General features: G+C 42.2%; 1 protein-coding gene across 6 annotated transcripts in view; it reads right to left on the reverse strand.

Moving 5' to 3' along the window:
* Positions 1 to 22702, reverse strand: part of BLNK (B cell linker) — a 139020-nt gene that overhangs the window by 91297 nt on the left and 25021 nt on the right. For all 6 annotated transcript variants that reach the window (XM_054035448.1, XM_054035447.1, XM_054035449.1 and 3 more), the window contains exon 4: positions 1946 to 1992. In XM_054035448.1, coding sequence (XP_053891423.1) covers positions 1946 to 1992 — 47 coding nt within the window. The remainder of the gene's footprint in view (positions 1 to 1945; positions 1993 to 22702) is intronic.

A 22702-nucleotide genomic window follows, 5' to 3' on the forward strand; every position in this document is an offset into this window, starting at 1 on the left:
GAGAAAATGCCTATGTCTATGGAAGTCCAATGTCTGATCCCAAATCAATGGGATTTTATTGACATCAGGTGCATCTTGGATCAGGCCCAAAAGTATCACAGAAACAAAGGTTGCAGCTTCAGTCAACTTATTATTAATGTTCTCTGATTTTCCTATTGAAATGACATCCCATTAGATTTTAATTACTTTGCATGAAGGTCCTCCTGACATTTCCTTATTCATTTAGTTAATTATTAAAACAAATCCAGGGAAATATTAACTTTCTTAGTCTTTAAAGTCTTATCAATAGGAAGGCAGGTATGATGGGGGAAAACAAGCTTTTTATTGACAGGGAGAGAGACATTGGACAGCTCTGTTCTTAAAGCAGAAATAGTGTTTTATCAGAGATAGGAGAAAGATATAACACAGGATAGTATCAGGAGGTAGCCATGTTAGTCTGTAAACAACAAAAACAACAAGGAGTTCGGTGGCACCTTAAAGACTAACAGATTTATTTGGGCATAAGCTTTCGTGAGTAAAAAACCTCATTTCTTCAGATACGTGGATTGAACATTTTTCACTCCATGCATCTGAAGAAGTGAGGTTTTTTACCCACAAAAGCTTATGCCCAAATAAATCTGTTAGTCGTTAAGGTAACACAGGATAAAAAACCAGGAGGTAAAATATATGCTTCATCATAGCTGACAGTGTATGTTTTATCAGCTAATATACACGTCTTCCTGCTTTCGTTTCACAGAGAAAACACACTGATATTTCTATGTGTCCAAAGGCATCCAACAGAAAGAATATCCCAAAATATTAAAAATATATCACTATAAACAGATTCGACTGGCCACAAATTGTGTGTGTAAGCGTTTCATAACCTTAGAATCAAAATTTCTTCTTTCATAATTTTACAATACTACTGGTATTCTAAAGGATATTTAAATATAAAATGTTACCATAGGGCGTTGCCTATAAATGTTGTACCAAATGATATATGTTTGCCATTCATTCATTAGGAGCTGTATGGAGATCACCCACACATTTGCTTCAAATAGGCTGTTGAATAGTAATAACTTCTGGTCATTTGCAGCCTGTGTTAGATATGATTGTGTGACCTCGCCCTTCTAAGCTCATTACTAGTCCTCTGAGCCATCTCGTACCAAAGGAAGGTAGATTTAAAATTGACTGCAAAATAGAGATTGCCGAAAAGAAAACTTGAATGGCTTGGATTTGGACCTGATTTTGGATAAATTGTTCTTGTTTGGGCTCTGTTCTGTATAATATACAGCAATAGACAATGTGGTTTCCATGCTATCACCATTACCTCATTGAACCGATTCTTTATCTGCAGTCTACACACATTGTGGATTATCATAGCAATGTTGCTCTTGCAGAGTTCATATGCTTTTCAGAAGATCTCAACCCAGATTTTCAAAAGAACTCTGCTCCTATTCACGTACTTAAATAAGGGACACATTTTCCAAAGGGCTCCTCACATAGCAGCAACCAGTGATGCGCAAGATTTTCCAAATATCATGTTATTTGCAGAGTTCCACTGAAAACCTGGCCACTTACTAAGGTGCCTATCTGGGAGATAAGCTCAACTGAAAATCAGTGCAAAATGAAACCTGCTTGGTGTACCTGAAAAGCTGAAAGTTAAAGTTGAACTTTGTACTTTTTCTCCTGTTGTGGTTCTTCCTGATAGCATTCTGTTGCACAAGAATAACTGCTGCTGCAACTGAAGAGACTATTTTGTCAGCTGATCTGGGTCAGTATTCTTGCAAATATTTTATCACCTTTCTTTTGGGAAAATTCAACCCAAATGACTTAAAGTCTTTACTATGCAGTGAACAGGAGCTTACAATTCTCAGTGTCAACCTATTTACCAACAAAAAGAGTGACAATATGCAAAGAAACAATGGCTATTTAATGGAGAAGCAGAAAGGAACAAGAGACTTACGGCTGGTGCATTATATTGAATTTGTTCAACTCATAGTCTGATATATTCTGAAAAGAGAGAAAAAAAGAGGATTTATCAATAAAATATATTTTTAAAAACAAATTAAAGGGTCAATCTAGATTGAGACCAGTGTATTGTCTGAAGTTCTGAATTAAGCAATTATTTTTTTAAATTTGCCCTTTGTTTATGAAGTCACATGGCTATCTAGCCTGAGTTAAAGCTTAACTTTTTATGACTAGCATTTGGGAACATTTCTGGAAGGTAGCTCACACATACCATGCAGTTATGAATTTAACCTGGAATGTCACAGATTAACAAGCACAGGCTAATGGATTATTTAAAAAAAAAAACAAGTGATAAGCCATCTTGCATGGTATATCTCATAGACTTTCCAGCTATATTCTCCTCTCTTCAGGAGCTTTTATTGAAATCAGGGAGGTTTGGGTAAAAATTGGTGGGAGGTACTAACACATGTCAGAGTTTGGTCTGTTACTTGACTAGGTTTTGTATCACTCTTCATCTGCAATTTTAGGAAATGATCAGCACAATACAAGTCAAACTTTCAGCCTGGTTTTAAATAGGATTCTGGTTTTTGTTATAGATTTTTTTTAAAGTTTTTTTTTGAGTGCAAAGTTGCATGCATAATCTTTGCACTTGCTGTTATTTGCATCTAGATTTACCCATGTAAGTGAACTAAAGGGCAAGTGAAAAATGACACCCACAGTTACAGTATATGTACTTGCAACAGTGGAAGCCACTCGATGGAAAATCAAGCTATATACGTGATGCATGACCTGGAAGAAGGAAGCTAAAAGATAGTTTATATATTTTTTAGAAATTGCCTTTTGAAAAACAGTTAAAGTATTCATCTATGTACAGGAGAGAATTAAACTCAATATACATGCACTCTGAAATGTATTTTGAAAATTGATAGTTGCTAATGATATTTCTGAGCCCAGTGTTGGATGTGGCCACATTGTGGTGAAAATCATCATTTGTGGTAATGACAACTGCACTCTACCTTTGAACTCTTGAGGCGTGGGAGGGAGGTGCTTCCCCCACTGATTTCAACAGAAGCACCAGGCCCAAAGTGTGACCCTTATAATGGAAGGGACTGTAGCCCAATTTCTATTTACAAATTGCACGGAGTGGATTGGTTTCTTGTTTGTTGCTTGAGGTTCCCTAAGCACAGGACTGATGGATGTGAAGTCTTTGAAGTTCAGGCTTTGGTGTAAGCTGGTGTTCTCCAGTGACTTCAGCAATACTGACTTCATTGTAACACAATTGACTTGCGTACATCAATTCTCAATGTGCCCATTTGACTTTTAAAAAAACAAGCTGTCCCATTTGTTTTCCTCACTCGCTTTTCCCTTGGTATCACAGACAAGTTGATGCCAAACTCATAAAATTAAAATGAGAAATTAGAGCAACAACAATCAGATGAATTGAACACATTAAGTGATGCACATGGAAGATCTGAGTCAAAGCATCTTTCTTCAGCCTATATTTAAATTCAAGTGTATCTCTGCATTTCATTGTTATTTGATATTTGTTGGAAAATATGTCATTTCAGACACTAGAAAACCCTCCATATTTAATACTTATCCTATAATTATACTGTAACACAAAGCAGCTGCTGAACTGCACATACTGTGTACAATAATTAGTGGATGATTTGCAACATCTGGAAATCAGCAAATTCCTTTGGAGCTTTTAAAAGTATATCTAGCTGTCTTATTGACATATGGCACATTTGTGTGTTTAAGTACAGTCAGCAACTAACAAGCAGCCAAATCCCCATTGTAGAAAAGTGACCAGTTATATTAATGTCATTATCTTCTATCATTAAATCATTTTAGTCCTGAGGAGACAGAACCCCACACATGTTATTAGATGCCTTTAGTTTTTGATCACTCCCCTTTCACCATAAAACTAACAGCTCATTTTCATTTCTTTACCAGCAGTTTTGGTCAACCTCTCACTTAAGTTCAATGAAATGAATATTAAGATTCTTAAGGCAAAACCGCTCTGTGAATTGCAACTAATATTCTGCTTTTTTCTACTGCAACAGTCTCCAGAGGGATTATTTAATTTGGAATCATATTAGTGCCCCAAAAGGCTGCATGAAACCACCAGGATGGAATCTAACCCTGTCTACACTGATGCCAGTTGGTTAGTACAATTAAAGTACTCTGGCTCTAAAGCTCTCTGTTTCATGTGCGTACCGCGCGCACACACACACACAATTAATAGACATTTTCCTAGCAATATTAGGTTCACATTTGGATCCCTTTTCCCTACACTGGGGAATGTTTGGATTCAGAGTTCTAGTTTTGGCTCCTTTATTAGAGCCAGCCCTGAGCTGTGAAGATCATATCTGAACTTGCCAAAGTTTGAGGGGATTGGAATCCATGGCTTTAGGTGAGGCCCATCTCTTCTCATCTTGTTTAACATATTCACTTTTGCAGCAAATTGTATCCTTGATCATAGCCGTGTGGCAAGAAAAATCATGACTTAAAACAGAGTACAAAGATATCATGCAAAATCAGTATTCAGGAAATTACATGATGGCTTGTGGGAGGTGACTCATTCTCTTACATTTTCATTATTCACTACCTCTATTGTTGCCCATTTTAGAGGTTATAATATGTACTGCATGTGACTCATACTGCAAGACTTGGAATATGTGGCATATGAATGTAAACGACAAAGACGTTAAAATTGTTTCTTCCCTGGAGGGAATTCAGCTAGACAACACATAATGAGCAACTAATGGGGCAGATGAGAGACTTTCTGTTGTCTAGGGCTTCCTGTGTTAAACTGAAAGAGAACCTAATAGGTATGTACTGTATATTAAAGATATACACATGCCATATTGTCCTTTAAATCTACTTTAAAAGATGTTGAAATAAATAGGAACTGATGAGATTGGTGTCCAGTTTTTAAATGTTCACAACAGGACCTCACTAATTTTTGTTTTGTGCCAGAGCTAGAGCAATGTTATGTTTAGCAACTTTGGTACTGTAGGAACAATCCACTGTAATGTTCAGCAAATTAGTCACCACAATATGCTTTTCCCTTTCCTTACATGATGGCTTCTTTACATCTCTGGTGTATCTCCCTCTCAAAGTAATTAACCAGCCACAGTGGCTGTGGAGAAATTCTTAATAATTCTGTTTTAGCTAACAACTGACAACTACTTTCCTATCTGCTCCTTGCTTCTTCAATCCCCTGACCTCTAGTTTTCCACCAGTGAGGTAGCAGGGAAGGTTACAATAACACATTTAATTGACTAAAACAAAAACAAAGACATCTAAGGAGCACAAGCTCCCTCTATCCACTTGGAGCAGCAACACATTTTTTCTCCTGGTAGAAGGTTCAAAAGTTCCCTGTACTGGGATCTGGCATGTTTTAGCAGAAACTCTGAACCAAATGTTTAGGGTAAGTGTTCAGGAATTCCTAGCTGAGGTTGTGTTAATGGGAGTTGATAGAAGAGCCTCCCAGATGTCCCTGAAGAAGGATAGTTTTGGTATTGATTCCTCTCATGGTTATGAGTCATTTTTTCCATTATGGTTTAAAGTGGGTGGCTATGAATAAAGCTAATATTTTGTCATAGATAGTTTTAGTAAAAGTCACGGACAGATCATGGATGAGAAAGAAAAGTGACCTGTCCATGACTTTTACTAAAAATATCCATCACAAAATGGGGAGCTCAGCTGCGTGGTCCCCACACCGCCTGCAGTGGCTAGGAAGATGCAGCTTCGGGAGGCCCATGTTGCCTGTGGCCAGGTACCCCAATGAACCCTGCAGCTCCCGGCCACCACTGGCTGAAGTCACGCAGGTTGCTGGAAGTCACCTCCCAAATATGCCTCCCAGCACCCACATCCCCTCCAGCACCACCCCAAATACCCCCTCCCAGTACCCAAAACCCTTCCAGCACCTCCTAAATACCCACTCCCAGTACACACACACCACCAGCATCACCCAAGTAGCCCCGCCAACTCTCCTAAATACCCTCTTCCAGTACACACACACACACACACACACACACACACACACCCCACTCCAACATCCCCCTCTAGCACTCCCAAATACTCCTCCGAGTACACATAAACACTCTTCCAGCACCCCCAAATACCCCTTCCCAGTACACACACACCACTCCAACATCCCCCTCCAGTACCCCCAAATACTCCTCCCAGTACACATACACTCTTCCAGCACCCCCAAATACCCACTCCCAGTACACACACCACTCCAGCATCCCTCTCTAGTACCCTCCAAATTCCCCTCCCAGTACAAAAACATCCCTCCAGTACCCCTCAAATGCCCGCTCCAGCACCATCCCCAAATACTTCTCCCAGTACATACCCTCTCTAGCACTCCCAAATTCCCCTCCCTTCACACACACCTCTCTAGAACCCCCAAAATACTCCTCCCCATATGTACACACCCTGCAGCATCCACAAAATACACCCTCCCAGTACATACACACACCCCTCCAGCACCCCCCAAATTCTCCTCCCAGTACATACCCATCTAGCACCCTCAAATACCTTTTACCAGTGTACACATCCTTCCAGCACCCCCAAATTACCCCTCCAATACTCCCAATAAACACCCCCCCCTCCAGCACCATCCAAGTGCCCCTCCCAGCACACACACCCCTCCAGTACCTCCAATACACCTCCCAGTACACACACACACCCTTCAGCACCCCCAAAATGTCCCCTCCAGCACCCGCTCTCCCACACCCTCCTCTTGGCAGTGTCCTTTATTTGGGAACTTGAAATATGATAACTATTGAAGACCACTGGAAATCTGTAAAGGGTCAGACTTTAGCTCAAATAGAGATAGTGGAGATTGTCTGGATTGTTTGCTTTGCAAACATGCCATATTACTTGATAAGGTTCTCTGTATGTGATCACAAAATGATGTATTTATACTGCTGACCTTGTCATCATCTGATAATACTGGGGATTTTCTGGACTTTTCGCTTTGCACATATACCATATTGCTTGTTAAGATTCTCAGTATCTGACCAGAAAGTGATGTATTTATATTGCTGACCTTGTCATCACCTGACAATAGAATCGTAGAACTGGAAGGGACCTCGAGAGGTGATCTAGTCCAGTCCCCTGCACACATGGCAGGACTAAGTATTATCTAGACCATCCCTGACAGGTGTTTGTCTAACCTGCTCTTAAAAATCTCCAATGATGGAGATTCTACAACCTCCCTAGGCAATTTATTCCAGTGCTTAACCACCCTGACAGTTAGGAAATTTTTCCTAATGTCCAATACTGAGAGTTATTTTCTGTTCTATTTCTAGATGACAATCATAGGCCTAAGGCTTCATTGATTTGGTGAGTCCAGATATAGGGAAGCAAACTATGGGGTTTAGTGGGATGCCTGACATAACTGGACAGCTCCACATCAAAGTTTCATGGGACCACGTAAGACCTTTGGACTATCTGCCTCCAAAAATGCATGCACTATGCTGATGGAATCAAAAGGGACTCCCAAATGTTGAGAGAGAAAGCCAGTCATGTGGTGGTCTTCCCTGGCGTAAACTGTGCACCAGAAAATTATACTGGTTCAAATGGTCAGCTCAACATAATATTCTCAAGGGCTAGTGTTCAAAAGGATTGATAAGACTTGATAGATTTGAAAGTAAATTGTCTACTCTGCATATGTAGATGTGCTGTTTTTCAGGTGTCCATATATCTGTATCAGTCTCTAATTCGCTGACAGAATATTGCTGCTTAGGAGATGTCAAGACTCCAGATCGCAAAGCACCTGATCTCTGTACTTGTTCTACAGTAGAAGCTGTAGCTGATGCATGGTTCACCTGTGATGCTGGGAAGGAAGCATGGTCAATACCAGAAGAGATGTAAAAGCATTTTTTTGAGGGAGTGGATCAATCTTCACACTGGATATCTAGATCCAAGCCACTTCATACAGCTATAGTGCCCACAGTGAAATGGTGGTACCTACCAGGATAAAAAGGAGGTAAGAGGTCACCATGTCTATGAATGATGGGTTCTCAGAGGAATGGTGGGCCAATTGGTAGAGCATTAGACTGGGACTCTGGTGACTTGGTTCAAGTCCCTGTTCTACCATAGACTTTCTGTAGGACCATGACAGCATGCAGTTCTTCACTCCTGTCTTCTTGTATAAATGGCTCTGACACCTACATGGTATATTTTGTTTGTGTTTCACTAACACCACCCTCATGTGGTCCCATGCAGCAATTCCTATTTATAATGTTGTACAATCATAAGTGGGGGAAGAGATATGACCAGGCAGAGATCTCCCTTTATTCTGGCTCAGCTCTGCAGTCCTGTCCTCTCCTTCCTTCCCTCCTTTCCTCCTCCTGCACTTCCTTCCTGTGCTCTTTTAAAAGGATCATTGTCTCTCCTCAGCCCAGGCAGAACTAATATTTAGCCATTTCTTCTTTCAATCAGGCATCTCGAGGAGACATCAGCTACATTTTCCCTGTGTTGCACCATTTTACCTTTACAGTGACCTGAGTGCTGGTTCAGCTGCTGGTTCTCAGCACGCTGTCACAAGGACCTTGGGCAAGTCACTTAGTCTCTTTGTGCTTCAATCTCCCATCTGTAAAATGGGGGTAAGAGGACTTCCCTAATTCACAGGGGTGTTGTGAGGATGGAAGATTGTGAGGTGTTCAGATATCATAACAGGACCATATACAAATATCTTTGATACAAAATGTTGAGTGGTAGACTGTGTTATGAGAAGAATGAGGATTCTCTGAACATTAGATTCTAGAAACCAGTTATTCTGAGGCTGATAAACTCAACTCATTTCTCTGATTTAGCATGTGTACATCTTCAGCTTAGAGCTGGGTGGCAAATTCTGTGAAATAGTGTTTGTGAAGAGTCTTTCTGATTCTGAACAACTTCAGCCACATTCCCTTTTGACTTGCTATTCACAAACATTCAGACACACAAATTTCTGTTGACACAAATGCTTGGGGAATGGGCTATCCTTTGTATGAATACCTGCATTTGCATGCAAACAAGGATGATTGTGCGTGAACAAGAGCAGTTCTCAAAGAACCTATTGGCTGTAATTTGTTTCCATAAAGGAATAATTGAACAATTATGAACAATAATACAAGCAAACAGAAAAATGATTCACAATGAAAAATATGACAAGTTCCAGTTCAGGATATTTTAGTGATGAAGGTGTTGCAGGATGTGGTATAAATGTTGGCTGATATACTGAGGAAGTGAGAAGTCTTCATAACCAAAATGCCACATGCACACCAAGGGCTTGTCTTCACATACAGTGTTATACCAGCACTTTATTTCTGTCTTTCCTGAACAGCACACCCTTCAATACCCATATTTCAGTCATGGCTACTATTCCACCATGTTTCTGTTATCCCTATAATATCTGGTTTCACTCCCTGATCAATAGTTCTAGTTCCTCCATTTTGTTACCCAGACTCCTTGCATTGGTTTTGCCCAGATTCCTCACCTGATTGGGCATAATTATTCTATTGCCAGTATCGCCTACCTGACTGTTAGTGCTGATACCAATGAAACTATCTTTCCTCTTAATGTCCATGCTCCTAACCACTGCTGTTTCTTTCTCCATTGCCTTATCCTTTCTTTCTTTGTTTTTCCTTCCACTCAGTGTTAGAATCAGGTGTGGAGATTACATGAGCATCTCCCAACCATCTCCCCCAAGTTCCTAGTTTAAAGCTTTTTTAATCAGTTGTGCCAACCTCCATCCCAGAAGTCTATTTTCCTCCCTACTCAAGTGGAGTCCATCCCATGAGAACAGTCCTTTGTCCATGAATACCTCCCAGAGGTCAAACATCCCAAAGCTCTCCTTATAGTACCACTGCCTGAGCCATCTGTTAATTATCATAATCTTGTTTTATCTCCATTTCCTTAAGCATCTTCCCCAGCCTGGCTTAGTCTCTCTTGATAGGTTCCAGCAAGAATCTAGCTGTATCATTTGTTCCCATGTGAAGGACAATCTGTGGATTTTTTCCTGCTCCTATTAGGATCTTATTCAGCCACAGGTCCACATCCCGTATCTTAGCTTGGTAGACAGCACACCCTTCTGTTCTTTGGATTAGCTCTGGTGACAGGCCTGTCTGTTCTTCTTAGTAAGGAGTCACCATTTACGTAGATCTGCCTTTTTTCCTGGTGATAGTGTGATTCTTTGGCCTTCCTTCTTTTTGGCTCTTCACCTCTTTTTATAGGATCAGCCACTCTTCACTTCTTCCTTGCCCTTCCACCTTCAGTTACTGCCTGCTATGCCCCTTCTTGATTATCCAACTCAGCAAACCTCTTCCTGAGCTCTATTTCTTCTTCACTATCCAGACTTTTCCTCTGCCTGGTTCTTGTAGTCACATGTTTCCACTGGGCACTTTCCTCATCCAGGAATCTCCCCTCAGAGTTCTTCAGTTCAGTTTGCATCTGCGAGTCTTGACTTTTCCCTTCAGCCTCCTCTTTCCTTCCCTCCATCATCTGTGCAAATTCCCTTTGAAACTCAACTATAGTTTCCATCTGCATCTCCAAACCTCAGATCTTCTCTTCCCTTAGCTCTATCAATCACCACTTCATACAAACAAAGCTCTTTTCAGGTACCTGCTCCAGGATCATGTACATCCCGCAGCTTCCACATCTGGAACATAATTGTGTGTTGGACTCTGTCAGGGGAGACATGGCCTTTAGTCAAAAATGGCATATCATTCAGTGTTCTTATTGAGTGAGATCTCAGTATTCTCCACATAAATGCAAGGCAATAGTGATTTGGCAATGGTTTGTGGTGAATGATGTCAATGTATTTTATACTGGCTGATTCATGGAATAAAATTTGGAGAGGGAACTTCTTGGTATCTTCCTCAGGTAAAGGTAAAATGGTGCAACACAGGGAAAATGGCAGAGCAGAGGAAGGAAAATAAAAACCTGGCAACCCTGGAATTAAGACCTAGGCATTATAGTTTATATTCAAGTGCTCAAATTCTTTTGCCAGCAAAGATGGGAGATCAAAGAAATGTATTTGTGTTGTAAAAGTGTGAGTATTTTTTTAATGTAATCATCCACTTTAAAATATATAAAAATATGACATCTAGTGGTGGTAATAGGAAATGTACTTGAAAGGCAGCTCTGTTGCAATCCCAGGTTGCAAAGCAGATTTATCAGCTGTTACTGTACTACAGGAGATTATAACTGCAGTCTGGCCCCGTTAAGACTGTAATATCACATATGGACTAAGGAAACCCCATCTACTTGTATTACAGTCTTTTACTGTCAGTTCAGCAAATTAAATCTAGGCCCATTTATCAATATGTGACCTATGTGAAATGAGTCGTGGTGTCAGTTGGAGTCTAGTGAGCAGATGTTCATATCACAAAGCTACTGTCACCCTTATTGGCAGATTCATTAGAAAGGAAAAGGACAGAATGAACAGGAAGAGAACAATACTCTCACCCCAAGAGGTGATCCCCCCAACCCCCATACGTCAGGGTAAGGAACATCAGCAGGATAGCTTACAGGAGCAATGCAGCTGCTTTGTGAATAAACGGAGGAATCCAGTCTCCATACAAAATGTGTAAGAATCCTTAGGAGGGGAAAGATAGCCTTGTGGTTAAGGGCTGGACTAGCACTCAGGAGATTAGGATCTGCCACAGACTTCCTGTGCAAATTTAGACAAGGCATTCAAACAAAACATTTAAGCATGTGCTCAAGTAAAGTTAAGCACTTGATTCTAGTTGGGGCCTCTAGGTGCTACCACAATACAAATAACACTTTAATAATAACACTGGTCTACAATTTTTGAGAAGTCGTCTGCTTCAGAGACAAAATATACTATTTATTATGTATTTTGATGTGCTGAATTCAAATATGACAATTAAAACAACTGATTGGCTACTGTTTCTAAGATATTTAAGTTTTTACATTTTATGTCTATGTATACTGTGTAGATAGTAGAGTTTTAATCATAAATTGTAAACCTAGGTCTTTTCATGTGTTTATGGTTGCTTTACATGATAATATTTCACCTGTCTTGTTTATGTAACACTTTAAAAATCAGCAAAAGGGTTATATAAATAAAATTTATTTGAAACAAAAGGCAAAAAACTATTATGTACATAGTTTAGTCCTATTCAGTGTCTACTCGGCGCTTCTTGGCTTGTCTCTTGTATTTATTAAATGGAGCATCTCTTGTCACTGTCCAGCAATAGTCTGCAAGTATTGATGGGCTCCATTTGCACTGATAGCGTTTCTCCATTGTTGCAATGTCCTGGTGAAATCGCTCGCCGTGCTCGTCGCTCACTGCTCCGCAGTTCGGTGGAAAAAAATCTAGATGAGAGTGCAAAAAATGTATCTTTAGTGACATGTTGCAACCAAGGCTTTTGTATGCCTTGAGGAGGTTTTCCACCAACAACCTGTAGTTGTCTGCCTTGTTGTTTCCGAGAAAATTTATTGCCACTAACTGGAAGGCTTTCCATGCCATCTTCTCCTTGCCACGCAGTGCATGGTCAAATGCATCATCTCGAAGAAGTTCACGAATCTGAGGACCAACAAAGACAACTTCCTTTATCTTAGCTTCATTTAACCTTGGAAATTTTCCACGGAGGTACTTGAAAGCTGCTTGTGTTTTGTCAATGGCCTTGACAAAGTTCTTCATCAGACCCAGCTTGATGTGTAAGGGTGGTAACAAAATCTTCCTTGATTCAACAAGTGGTGGATGCTGAACACTTTTCCTCCCAGGCTCCAATGACTGTTGGAGTGGCCAATCTTTCTTGATGTAGTGGGAATCTCTTGCACGACTATCCCATTTGCTGAGAAAACAGCAGTACTTTGTGTATCCAGTCTGCAGACCAAGCAAGAGAGCAACAACCTTCAAATTGCCACAAAGCTGCCACTGATGGTGGTCATAGTTTATGCACCTCAAAAATTGTTTCATGTTGTCATAGGTTTCCTTCATATGGACTGCATAACCAACTGGAATTGATGGCAAAACGTTGCCATTATGCAGTAAAACAGCTTTAAGACTTGTCTTCGATGAATCAATGAACAGTCTCCACTCATCTGGATCGTGAACGATGTTGAGGGCTGCCATCACACCATGGATGTTGTTGCAGGCTACAAGATCACCTTCCATGAAGAAGAATGGGACAAGATCCTTTTGACAGTCATGGAACATGGAAACCCTAACATCCCCTGCCAGAAGATTCCACTGCTGTAGTCTGGAGCCCAACAGCTCTGCCTTACTCTTGGGTAGTTCCAAATCCCTGACAAGGTCATTCAGTTCACCTTGTGTTATGAGGTGTGGTTCAGAGGAGGAGGATGGGAGAAAATGTGGGTCCTGTGACATTGATGGTTCAGGACCAGAAGTTTCATCCTCTTCCTCGTCTGACTCAAGTGAGAATGATTCTGGTGCCTTCTCCGTGGGGTACTGGGCGTATAGCGGATGGAATGTTTGGATAATGCACAGTCCACTTTTTCTTCTTTGACACACCTTTCCCAACTGGAGGCACCATGCAGAAGTAACAATTGCTGGTATGATCTGCTGGCTCTCTCCAAATCATTGGCACTGCAAAAGGCATAGATTTCCTTTTCCTGTTCAACCACTGGCGAAGATTTGTTGCACAAGTGTTGCAGCATATGTGTGGGGCCCACCTCTTGTCCTGATCTCCAATTTTGCAGCCAAAATAAAGGTGACAGGCTTTCTTAACCGTAGTGGTTATACTGCGCTTTTGTGATGCAAAAGTAACTTCACCACAAACATAGCAGAAGTTATCTGCACTGTTCACACAAGTACGAGGCGTCTCTGCTCATTTTGGCTAAACAGAAATGTGTCCCTTTGCAAAATCAAACGCTGACAAATAAGAGAGCACGACACTGTATATTTTCTAGAGCTGATATAGGGCAATTTGTTCAGCAGAATGATGTAAGCTTCATTATGATTGCATCATCCATGACTTCTAGGAATAACATGATGCAATTCATCTCATGTATGACGCAATACCAGCTTCACATTGCATCATTCATTGTTTTGCCTAAAAAGCAAGTACTGTCCAAACCCAGTCATAGATTTATTCATAGATCCAGTCAAAGATGTATTTTAGTCATTTCTGGTTTAAATTGCGATCCCTTCCTTTATAACTCACTTATCCTCCGCCATTCCCAAGTCAAGGGTTGTATATACTGACCCAATAGCATATCTTGAAAACTAGAGACAATCAACAATTTTAAGCATCATTTTCATTCTCAGTGACCCAGAATTAGTAAAGTTTGACTATATTTATTTCAGAAGCATTTTGGCTGTAGAGCAGTGTAATCAATGGCAAATGAAATATTAATAGATAATTAAGCTTAGAGATACAATATTTACTTGTAAAGGATGTACAACATACAACTAATGGAAGGGAAGTTGTTGAAAAACACTTAATATCTGAATGACAGGTTTCAGAGTAGCAGCCGGGTTAGTCTGTGCTGTAGCCCACGAAAGCTTGTGCTCAAATAAATTTGTTAGTCTCTAAGGTGCCACAAGTACTCCTGTTCTTAATATCTGAGCCTAAGTTGTAGGACACCAGCAATAGAAGGCTGGGTGAAAGAAGTGATGAATAAAAGAGGAAGAAAAGGAAAATTACTTCCTTGGAGATGTAGTTGGAAGTGGGCAGTATCAGCAAAGCTGAATTTCATAGTTTTAGTTTCAAGATTGGAACTTCATTGCAAAAAGCATTAAAATGTATTTATTGGGATTTATATTTTGAAAACTTTATTGAACAGGTCCATTCAACTCATTCAGTTTGTAACAGTGATTTTTGAAAGTGGCATATTTTCAAAGGAAACAAAAAATTGGTGGCATAGTTGTGGTTAAATACTTCAATTCCGTGTAGCTTCTGGTCATTTTGAAGGATGACATGAGACTGAGTTGTTAAGTATGTATTAGTGCTTGTGTAACTCTAGCTACTGCTTGATCATATAACTACTTGCCAACAACAATCCTGTTGCAGAATTTCTCTGTCTAGTATGGACAGGATTATATTGTTAACAAAACTCTGCCATAGGCTCACTCTATTCTCTCATACCATAGTGATCTAGCACTGTTTCCTCAGTTTTAAACATTTCAAGTTTGGACACAAAACATGTTCCACTGGTATGAGGCCTGTAGCCATATTTAAGAATTATTCCAAACATGATCATCAACCATACTAGCCATGTCCGCAGCTGTTCAGTGTAGACTGAACTCCCACACTTGGACGTGCACAAGTCCATGGGGCTGGATGCGCTGCATCCGAGGGTGCTAAAGGAGTTGGCGGATGATATTGCAGAGCCATTAGCCATTATTTTTGAAAACTCATGGCGACTGGGGGAGGTCCCGGATGACTGGAAAAAGGTTAATGTAGTGCCCATCTTTAAAAAAGGGAAAAAGGAGGATCAGGGGAACTACAGGCCAGTCAGCCTCACCTCAGTCCCTGGAAAAATCATGGAGCAGGTCCTCAAGGAATCAATTATGAAACACTTAGAGGAGAGGAAAGTGATCAGGAACAGTCAGCATGGATTCACCAAGGGCAAGTCATGCCTGATTAACCTAATTGCCTTCTATGATGAGATAACTGGCTCTGTGGATGAAGGGAAAGCAGTGGATGTGTTATTCCTTGACTTTAGCAAAGCTTTTGATACGGTCTCCCACAGTATTCTTGCCACCAAGTTAAAGTATGGGCTGGATGAATGGACTGTAAGGTGGATAGAAAGCTGGCTAGATCATCGGGCTCAATAGGTAGTGATCAATGGCTCCATGTCTAGTTGGCAGCCGGTTTTGAGTGCCCCAATGGTCGGTCTTGGGGCTGGTTTTGTTTAATATCTTTATTAATGATCTGGAGGATGGTGTGGACTGGGACTGCACTCTCAGCAAGTTTGCAGATGACACTAAACTGGGAGGCATGGTAGATACACTAGAGGGTAGGGATCGGATACAGAGGGACCTAGACAAATTAGAGGACTGGGTCAAAAAAAACCTGATGAGGTTCAACAAGGACAAGTGCAGAGTCCTGCACTTAGGACGGAAGAATCCGATGCACTGCTACAGACTAGGGACCAAATGGCTGGGTAGCAGTTCTGCAGAAAAGGACCTAGGGGTCACAGTGGACGAGAAGCTGGATATGAATCAACAGTGTGCTCTTGTTGCCAAGAAGGCTAACGGCATTTTGGGCTGTATAAGTAGGGGCATTGCCAGCAGATCGAGGAACGTGATCGTTCCCCTTTATTCGACATTGGTGAGGCCTCATCTGGAATACTGTGTCCAGTTTTGGGCCCCACACTACAAGAAGGATGTGGAAAAATTGGAAAGAGTCCAGTGGAGGGCAACAAAAATGATTAGGGGTCTGGAGCACATGACTTATGAGGAGAGGCTGAGGGAACTGGGATTGTTTAGTCTCCAGAAGAGAAGAATGAGGGGGGATTTGATAGCTGCTTTCAACTACCTGAAGGGGGGTTCCAAAGAGGATGGAGCTCAGCTGTTCTCAGTGGTGGCAGATGACAGAACAAGGAGTAATGGTCTCAAGTTGCAGTGGGGGAGGTCTAGGTTGGATATTAGGAAAAACTTTTTCACTAGGAGGGTGGTGAAGCACTGGAATGCGTTACCTAGGGAGGTGGTGGAGTCTCCTTCTTTGGAAGTTTTTAAGGTCCGACTTGACAAAGCCCTGGCTGGGATGATTTAGTTGGGAATTGGTCCTGCTTTGAGCAGGGGGTTGGACTAGATGACCTCCTGAGGTCCCTTCCAACCCTGATATTCTGTGATTCTATGAATGTATCACTTGGACTTTGAGTGAGCTCCTCGAGATAGCAAACCTAGCAGCAAAACAAAGATTGAACTAATTTAAGACCAGTCCTCTTCTTTCATATGCCACTGGCACTGTTGGGTGTTGGGCAGTGATTTATTCATTTATGAGCAGATATGCAAGAGCCAGGTTCCACTTTCCTGTATCACAGAAGCTGTCAGCACACACTCAGCTATCCTAGACTCTTTCTTTTGTTTTTACTGTCCAACCCTACAAACTACAGCTCATTGCTCCTCCACGTTGGGCAGCAAGAACAAACCTGGCCTAAAAGGAGACAGAAGATTAATCTGCTGCATAAATCTGTCTCTTGAGTGTGTGAAATGGGGAAGGGCTCATACTTTAATCCTGGGACATATGGTGCCTCTGTTAGTCTTTTAGCTGCACTCCAGATACAGGAGTAAGAAAGGAATTCCAAGGATGCTTCAAGCCCATGTTATTTTCACACCTGACAATGTGATGTTTTGTGGGCTGGTGCCTGTTTGCATGCTCTTACTGGAAGGATGCTGCTTTTGGAAAAAGTGTTGTACCACAAAACTCAGAAAAGGAAGTTCCCGACTGTTTATACCAACATACTACTGTACCTCTAAGCAAACTGAAACATTTTTGGTATTTGAAAAAGGAAACAAGTAATCAAGTACAGGAATAGCAACTGTGACCAACGGAATTAAAACATCACCAAAAGATCAGCACAGCCTGCTGCTGTGGAGAGAACCATTACACAGGCTTTTCAAAAAACAGAGAAGCTAGTGGAGTTGGTTGCAAATATTCTGACAGAACCCTTTTCTATCTGAAACAGCTGATGCAACAAAATAAAAACATTTTGAGAGAATGTATTTATTTTGTTGAAGTTTTTGACAGAAGATTACCAAAATGCTCTGTTTCAACAAGGTTGAAGTACTCATTTTTCATCATTATATTAGTATGTAATATAATATAAAAATCTCAAAGTAATCTTCTGATAAGCTCTTTCAATCCTTTCAGAATGAATTTTTAAAAAAACTTTTCATTTTGGGGGGATGGTGCGAAGGGGTGGAAATGTCAACTTTTTGTTCCAATGTAGGACAACAGGAAATTTCTTCATGTTGGAATTTCCTCTAGAACTTAAATTCTAAGTTTCAACCAGCTCTAGAACTTAGCAATTGGGAGAAATGTTGTTGTTTTGTTGATTCACAGTCTGCAGCCATGAACACCTGGAGCTATGATCACCTCAGATAAGCAGCATTTGGCTCCCTTAGTACTTGACTAAAAGAAACCTTGGGTTCTGCAGGAATTGGTGGTGGCATCGGGGGCACTCATCTGCTTAAAGTATTGCACCCAAATTAGAGATACCTAACATGATGTATATTCTGTTAGAGCCTCTTACACAGACTCTATAAAAGGACCTTACTGGATTGGTGTCAGACTCAGCCATTACCTCAGTTTCCCTTTCTTGGTCTTCCCAATAACTGCACCCAGACTCTTGGTCTGTTGTATTAAAACTACTTCACAGGTAAAATGTCAACTTAAAATCAAAACAAGTCTTTCCCTGACTTCACAGTTTCTTCAGCCCCTGCTGGGCTCAACAGCTCTTTCCCAAAATCCAGGTTTTGCTACCTGGCATTTCCTCAAACATCTTCATCTTAAACTGTCTGCTCCTGCCCCTCACTGCAAGTAGCTCCAGCCAGGTTCTTCTATATAGTGTGGCCAGAAAGCAGACATGCCAAACCCATGAAAAAAACACAGAAATTGGGCTTGGTTTTGGCTTAATTGGTTTGTGAGTTGCTTGCTGGCTAGTTTTTGGCTTCTTGCTTGTTTGGCTTGTAGCTTCCTTTTTAAGGGTTACCATATGTCCGGATTTTCCCGGACATGTCCGGCTTTTTGGGCTCCAAATCCCTGTCCAGGGGGAAATCCCAAAAAGCCGGACATGTCCGGGAAAATCGGGACATGCAGGGCCTGCGGTGCTGGGCTGGGGGCCGGGCCGGCGGTGCCGAGCTGGGGCCGGGGGCCAGTGCCAGGGGCCGGGCCGGTGGTGCCGAGCTGGGGGCCGGCGGCCGGGGCTGAGCCGGGGGCTGGCGGTGCCGAGCAGGGGGCCGGGCTGGCAGTGCCGAGCCGGGGGCCGGCGGTGCTGAGCCGGGGGCCGGGGGCCGGGCCGGCAGTGCCAAGCCAGGTGCCAGGGGCCGGGCCGGTGGTGCCGAGCCGGGGGCCGGGGCTGGGGACCGGCAGTGCTGGGCAGGCCGGGGGTGCTCGGCCAGGGGCTGGCCCGGGGCCGGCACCCCAGGGCCCGAGCCGACCCAGGCTGGAGACGCCGGGGGGGGCCAGACTGGGCCGCGCCTCCTCCCCCTACCCCCTCCTTACCTGCTTCAGGCTTCCCGTGAATCAAATGTTCGCGGGAAGCAGGGGAGGGGGCAGAGTTGGGGCGGGTGCGTGGGCGGGGCTGGGGGCGGGACCCCGTGGAGTGTCCTCCTTTTGGACACTCAAAATATGGTAACCCTACCTTTTTTTATCACCTCCCAGCAAGCAGGGGCAATGGGGGGGGCAAGCAGGGGAGAGAGTCAGGGGTGCACAGCAAGCCCACCACAGTCCCGGACTGCACGCCGGGGGATCTAGTCACATAGAGTGTTGGGGTTCTTAGGGATTAGCTTGTTTTGGCCTTGTTTTGAAATGGGATTAGCTTGATTTTTGGCTTATTGTGAAAGTCGGGGTGCTTATTTATTGTGTGAAAGTTGGCAACTGAGCTAGAAAGGTTTTGCTTCAGTCCTCTCTGACCCTGCATGGCTACAAGAGTCTCCCGGTGACACCAACATCCCTCACCCCCGAGGGAGCTGAGCAGGTTCTCTTTTATCTGCTTCTAAACCAATCACCTGGGCAGGCAACTGAGAAGGCACAAGTAGACTCCCAACTCCCTTAAAGGGTCAGCCCACCCTGAGACACTCTCCTATACCACCAACACTTGCTGTAGCCATGTATACATGGGTGGTGGAACTGCGGGTGCTACGGATGCTGCTGCACCCCCTGACTTGAACTGGTTTCCATCATATACAGGGTTTACAGTTTGGTTCAATGGCTTTCAGCCCTCCCACTACACAAATTGTTCCAGCAACCCTGCATGTGTAGTAAAGGGTGATGGGGCACTGATGTTGAAATGGTTAATGTGGGCCTGAGCGGCTAATTGACCCATCTGTTTGCACCCAGAGGATGGGCCAGGCCCAATTAATGATGAGTTCCAGCTGGGGGAAGAACTAGGTGGTTTCTATGAAGGGAGGAAACTGAGGGTAGAAGGAGGCTGCAGGGTGAGAAGGAAAAGAGTCTTTCTAGTCTTTTATTGGATAATAGCAAAGGAACTTAGGGAGGGAGTTTATATCCTAGTTCTGATTTAAGATGGTAGCAGAAAATTCCTGAAGTGGGCCTGAGGGAAGGCTGACAGGCAGACTGTAGTTGTGAGGATCCAGACTAGGAGCAAGTCTCCTGAGAGGTAATTTCTGAGAGTTAGTGTTATTCAGTAGAATGGAGAGACAGGGAGGACTCAGGGTAGACTAAAAGCTTAAGCCTGAGGAAGGGGTCATAGACACATTTGCTTTTAAATTTGGTTAAATGACTCCAGAAAGAATCTCTAGGGTCACTATTCTGACAGGAGGGTAGAACAGAAAAGGAGCTCTGGAGGGGCAGAAGATGTCAGTGTCAAGTGGGGTACTGTCTGAGTGGGAAGCTGTTACCCTTAAAGGGGAAAGACTTTAAAGCGATCTGACTGGAGGTTTGAGTCACATGAAGAGAGACCACCACAGGTCTGGAGCTGCTATCATCAGGGGGCACTGATGAGGAAAGAAATGCTATGCCATGCCCAACTGTGAAGGGGTTTGCTTTAGGTGAGTGCACTCGCATTGAATCTAAATTGGTTTAACTTGCATGCTGAGGTGCCAGAGGAAAACAAAAGTGGGGATTATAGATAACAGCTGCTCCTGCTTCCACTGACTCTGAGAGCACCATTGTGAACTGCAGTGTCTCATTTTAAGAAGCCATGTGCACCACTCTGCAGTCAAGTGCTCCTCTGTATTCCTTGAGCACTAATGTTTTGCATTTTGCTCTCATGTGGGAGGCTGAAATGAAAACAGGATATAGCACAGTATGAATCAATTCTTGTCAATGATTGATGAGACAGACTGACTCTAGTACTTGCGGGGAAACTATGTCAAGGTCCTCCTCAAACACTGCTACATAAGGCAAACCATTTAATACAGAGGTTCTGCAATGATCCCAGTCCAGTAAGAGCAGTCCGATCAACCTCATAACATCCTAGAAAATGAGGATTTGAGTCACCCCTTAACACAGTGAGTGAGCCCTTGCTGGCCAAGGGCCTGGGAACTGTACAAAAGTACTCCCTGCTGACGCTACTTGCAAAAACAGCTGCTTTGTGCTATCCTGTATCTGGACGAAAATAATAAGAAATCCATGCTGGGAAATAGCTAAGCAGGAAAAAAATTGTGTATATGGGTGTGAGAACTGTCTCATTTCCCAAACCGAATATGCCATAAATCATTAGAAATACAACAAAAGTCTTAAATCCAAAATCCATGTATTACAATGCACTTAATCTTTATGGCTCCAGTTCTGCAAATTTCTTAAGCATATGCATAGTTACATAATATGAGTAATCCCAGCTTTAAGCAATGGGACTACAAGTGCTTAAAGTTAAGCATGTGCTTCAGTGCTCTTGCTGAATCAGGGCTTAAAATGGTGGATCTTTAGGTACCTGATCATGCCAGTCATTCTAATGGTTGGTCTTTTTTGTTGTGAGCTGCTCGCAATCCTTAATTAGACTAACAACTTTATTTGCACAACTCCCCTCAAATCCACTCAGTTATTTAAGTTTGAAAAGCACAGTTGCTGTTTGTGAGATAAAATTGTCATGCCTCCTTAATGTAATATTCATATGTTACAGATACATTACTGTATCTGTATCACTTAATTTTAGTAATACTAAGTTATAATAATTGGTTATGGTGAAATATTCCTCACATCCACCCCAATCTTTCACCAGTGCTGTCCACAAAGTCATCTTAAGTAACATCATCATAAAAATGCTGTGTGTGTGTCTCTAGGCTTATTTCAAAAGCACAGTTCCTTTCCTTGGGCCACATTGAATTTGCCAAATAGTATGCAACATGGCACAGTGTTTGATGATCACTGTGACCCTATTACCCAGACAGAGGTCTTCTGGGTGCTCACAAGCTCAGCAGGATCAGGTCTCATTAGTACTGTAGTTGGATGAGAGATGATGACCAAGGTAAAAGTAGATTGTTACCAAATTTATTGAAACTTTGACTCCTATCTAAGTCAGTGCTGAACCAACACCTAAGCCTCATTTTAGGATGCGATAAGAGAGACTGTTTTGTCCAGCTGAAGATCTGCCTCCCTCCAAATACTCCCAAAGTCTTTTATATGTTTTAGTTTGGGTAACTGCACTATATTTACTTAAATTCCATCTGCACTAACAATTGATTAGAATAGTATTCTTCTCTTCATCCCTAGACTGTTGTTAAGCATAACAATGCAATGTTAAAAAGGCTCTGCATTCTGGCCATCTAGTATTATTACTATTTAACACTATCTTGTGGTAGCCCCTGGAGGCCAACCAGGCCAGCATCCTAGAGGCTGCATGTCAATGGGGGAAGCAATTCCTGCAAATAGGTAGGTTTTAAAAATACTTTTGAATTCTTCCAAATGGAAGGAGCTATACATGGAAGCAGCTGTGTTTATTATGTTGAAGTGTAATGAAGAGCCTATTGTAAAGCATACATGCAAGAAACAAATTGCTGTGGGACCCTGAACTTAGCCTCTTAGTTACACAAGAATCGAATTGGCCATTGTGTGCATGCAGTACTATTTTTGGTTTCATTACAAATATAAAAGCATCAATGTTTTAGGTACATGTGGCTTCCTCC

Source organism: Malaclemys terrapin, chromosome 7 (genome assembly GCF_027887155.1).
Source record: "Malaclemys terrapin pileata isolate rMalTer1 chromosome 7, rMalTer1.hap1, whole genome shotgun sequence".
Lineage (NCBI taxonomy): Eukaryota > Metazoa > Chordata > Testudines > Emydidae > Malaclemys > Malaclemys terrapin.